General features: G+C 39.0%; 1 protein-coding gene across 1 annotated transcript; it reads left to right on the forward strand.

Annotated features, from left to right (window-relative positions):
• The first annotated feature begins 367 nt into the window (after positions 1 to 367).
• On the forward strand, positions 368 to 2,913 carry INSL4 (insulin like 4). Its single transcript, XM_010365080.1, has 2 exons — positions 368 to 679; positions 2,584 to 2,913. Exons 1-2 carry the CDS (start codon positions 484 to 486, stop codon positions 2,805 to 2,807), a joined length of 420 nt encoding a protein of 139 aa, XP_010363382.1. The 5' UTR covers positions 368 to 483; the 3' UTR covers positions 2,808 to 2,913.
• Positions 2,914 to 3,618: the final 705 nt, after the last annotated feature.

A 3,618-nucleotide genomic window follows, 5' to 3' on the forward strand; every position in this document is an offset into this window, starting at 1 on the left:
AATTAAAAGCTTATATGCCAAATGTTAACTAAGATAATCTCTAGCCAATGAGCTTACAGGTCAGTTCTATTTTTATTTCATCTAAGCAAAGGACATTAAAAATTACCATTATTTTAGTAAGCCTAAAAATAGTAATATAGGAGGAAAGTTAAGAAAAAGAAGTAGAAAAACCACATTCAAAACAAGTAAAGTGCAGCAGCACATTGGGAGCAAAGAGGGATATAGGAATGTGGGTAGGGCGAGTAGGGAAACTAAATAAGGTCTGAGGGAAAAAGTTCCTTGTAGGTGGGTGGGAAAGGGGTGGAACTGACACCATTGACGCAAGAGCTGAATAATAGCCCTAAGGAAATAAATGCCTGGTGAAAGCATGCAGAAAGCAGTCTGGAGCCCAGAAGAGACACACTAGCACAGTCTGGTAGGCTACAGCAGCAAGTCTCTAAAGAAAGACTGAGAATACCCAGAACAGGAGAGAGCAGGTCCAGGATGCCCAGCCTGTTCTGGTCCTATCTGCCAGCAATCTGGCTGCTGCTAAGCCAACTCCTTAGAGAAAGCCTAGCAGCAGAGCTGAGGGGATGTGATCCCCGATTTGGAAAAAGGATGCTGTCATATTGCCCCATGCCTGAAAAGACATTCACCACCACCCCAGGAGGGTGGCTGCTGGAATCTGGACCACTCACAGGTAAGAACCCTGGACTGCCAAACAATCAGAATGAGGCCTGAAAAAACAGGCTCCAGATCTCATCGACTGCCTGTAAGTCAACTCAGACTCTACCACGGCTAGTGCCTAAATGTTTATGGTTTTTCATTGTAATGTGCTTTTATTAAAAGGGTCTCACCAGAAATCTCACAGGAAGTTTGGGGTAGAGGGGAAGCTGCAGGAAAAACAGAAGAACAGCCTCACCTTGGAGGCTATTGGTGCCCTCCCCACCTGGCAGCCAGAGACACAGGGTGGAGAAAACAGGGAAGCCTCAGAGAAAGTGACTATTCTCAAACACCAGCAGGAGGTGAGGTGTACTCCCAGACCCCCAGGAAAGCTGGGCAGGTGAGAAAACAGTTGTGCTTGCAATGGGATATGTGGGCCAGGCATCTCCAATTAAGAAGAAAGGGGACAAACAGTGAGGTGGTGAGCTGATTATCATTTCTGTTTATGCACCTATGGGCCTGAGGGCAGCACACTGAGACCTCTGTTAGGTTCCTGGAATGTGAGATAAAGGGGCCTTAGATTTAATGACTCTCCTCCTTTGTCATTAAGCTGGGCAATGGTCTATGTCACCAAAAACGTCCTCTTACAAAAAAGTTTTTTTAATGCACCCCAACAGAGCACCTTTCCTCCCATTTCTTTGAATCTACTCTTGTAGTGTGTTGAGAAAAATGAGATGACGAGAAAAAAAGTTGCCTGGATGACTAGAGGGGAAATTGAAGGGGACCAGAGACAAGGAAAGTTCACCGTTCAGACCATCATAGCTGATTTGATTAGTGCTTTCAACATTTGACACTGCAAAGCATTTTCTTTAAAAGCAAGATTTCAGAACTGAGGACAGTTCAATACCAGGGTAGTTTTAAAACTTTACCAAGTCACAAGGTATTCATAAAGATAAATTGCAAGCTAAGTTAAAACTAGCAAGGGCAGTTTCCAAAACAGATAGAGGCTACTCTATTCTGTCTAATAGGTCGTGTTAAGGTCTGAAAAGCTAAGTTAAATTACTAAACATTGTTTTACATTTAATAAAAATGACATAGGTTTTGAACCAGCAATGTGTGACTCCAGAACTGCTTCTTGTAACCCATACGCATACACTTTATTAAATCATTAAATGACTGTTTAAAGTTATCGTGCACAGTGAACGCACTTGGATTTTGTGTGATTTATATAATTATTTCAAAGTTATTTCCTTTTTTTACATTATTAGTCACAGCTTGTTTCATTTTACTATAAAATAAGGGAAGAATACCACGAAGTCAAAACATTTTTTAATGCAAACTAAGGAAGAGCACGCTGTACTGTAATTTCTATTTAAATTTCACTTTTTTCTCAGTAAATAAGTGAAATTTCTCATTTAAATACTTTGAAAAATATAGATAAATTTAACAAGAAAAATGGAAAGTATTCATGGATAACAAATGTTAACATTTGGTGTAGATACATATAGATGTATGCTGCTTCTCAGCTTTTTAGCTAAGATCCAGTGATGTATGTGTATAGATTTATGTGGATTAGATTTAAATGTCTGCATCTTTCTATTAGAATAACTTGTGAGTACATAATGCATTGAAGTTATCAATCAAAACAGTGTCAGGGAAAGTCAAAAGTGGTATGGTATAGGCATTTAGAGGGTCATTGGAGGAGTGCATAGAGGGGACAGGATGGGGAATTAGCATATCCTTAATATTGTAGTATCTTAAAGTGCCCTACTCTAAGTAAGTTAAGTTGTTGAAATGTTAGGATACTTGCTGATTCTCTTTGGTGTTTAATTACATTGAGGCAATGGGTACATTGTAGTCTAGGCAAATTGTATAATTTTTTTGACCCGCTTTCACATGAATGTTTTTCCTCACCTTTCATTCCTCTCTTTTACTTCACAGAAACGGTGTCAACCTCCAACAACAAAGATGGAAAAACCTTAGGTACAACATCAGAATTCATTCCTAACTTGTCACCGGAGCTGAAGAATCCACTGTCTGATGGGCAGCCATCATTGAAGAAAATAATACTTTCCCGAAAAAAGAGAAATGGACATCACAGATTTGATCCATTCTGTTGTGAAGTGATTTGTGATGATGGAACTTCAGTTAAATTATGTACATAGTAAAGTAATCATGGACTGGACATCTCATCCATTCTCATATGTATTCTCAATGACAAATTCACCCTGATGCCCAGTTAAATGATTGCTGTTTATTAGAACATGAGAATCATTATTGGTATTCACATATTTCACTTGCTCTGTACTAATATATTCTCTCCAAAGAGAGTAAGTTAGATAGATGGAATAAGTTCTAGTAGTTGATAGTACAATGGGGAAATTATACTTAACATTAACTCACTGTATATTCCAAAATAGCTAGAAGAGAACTGTAGTGATTCCAACACAAAAAAGATGAATGTTAGTTTGGATGGATATCCCAATTACCCTGATTTTATCATTAAACCTTATATACATGTATCAAACTATCACATGTACTACAAAAATGTGTACAACTATAATATGTGAATTAAAAACTTACTGGAAATAATTTTTTAAAGTTTTACACACACAAGCACATACATTCACACACACTCACTCAGGTCTCTTTAGTTTTCCTCTTTTCACACTAGAAGAAATGTAAGAGATAAAGGATCTAGCCATCTCTAACATCAGCACACAGCATGGAGGGAAAGCAGTGAAGGAATGAACTGGTGGGAGAGGAATTAGGCATGCTCACCCCAGGGTAATCCCAGACACCTCTCTAGAACTTTGCCCAATGCATATCCTTCACCTGCCTCTCAGCACACTGCCTTTAGACCTTCAATCATTCTATAAAGTCCTCTTTTGTCCCTGGCATTACTCCATGTCCCCTCATCAAAGTGGTGAATCGGCATGAATACTGGCCTTCCTCTGGCTACACATACCTCCTCCC

The sequence above is a fragment of the Rhinopithecus roxellana genome, chromosome 16 (genome assembly GCF_007565055.1).
Source record: "Rhinopithecus roxellana isolate Shanxi Qingling chromosome 16, ASM756505v1, whole genome shotgun sequence".
Classification (NCBI taxonomy): Eukaryota; Metazoa; Chordata; class Mammalia; order Primates; family Cercopithecidae; genus Rhinopithecus; species Rhinopithecus roxellana.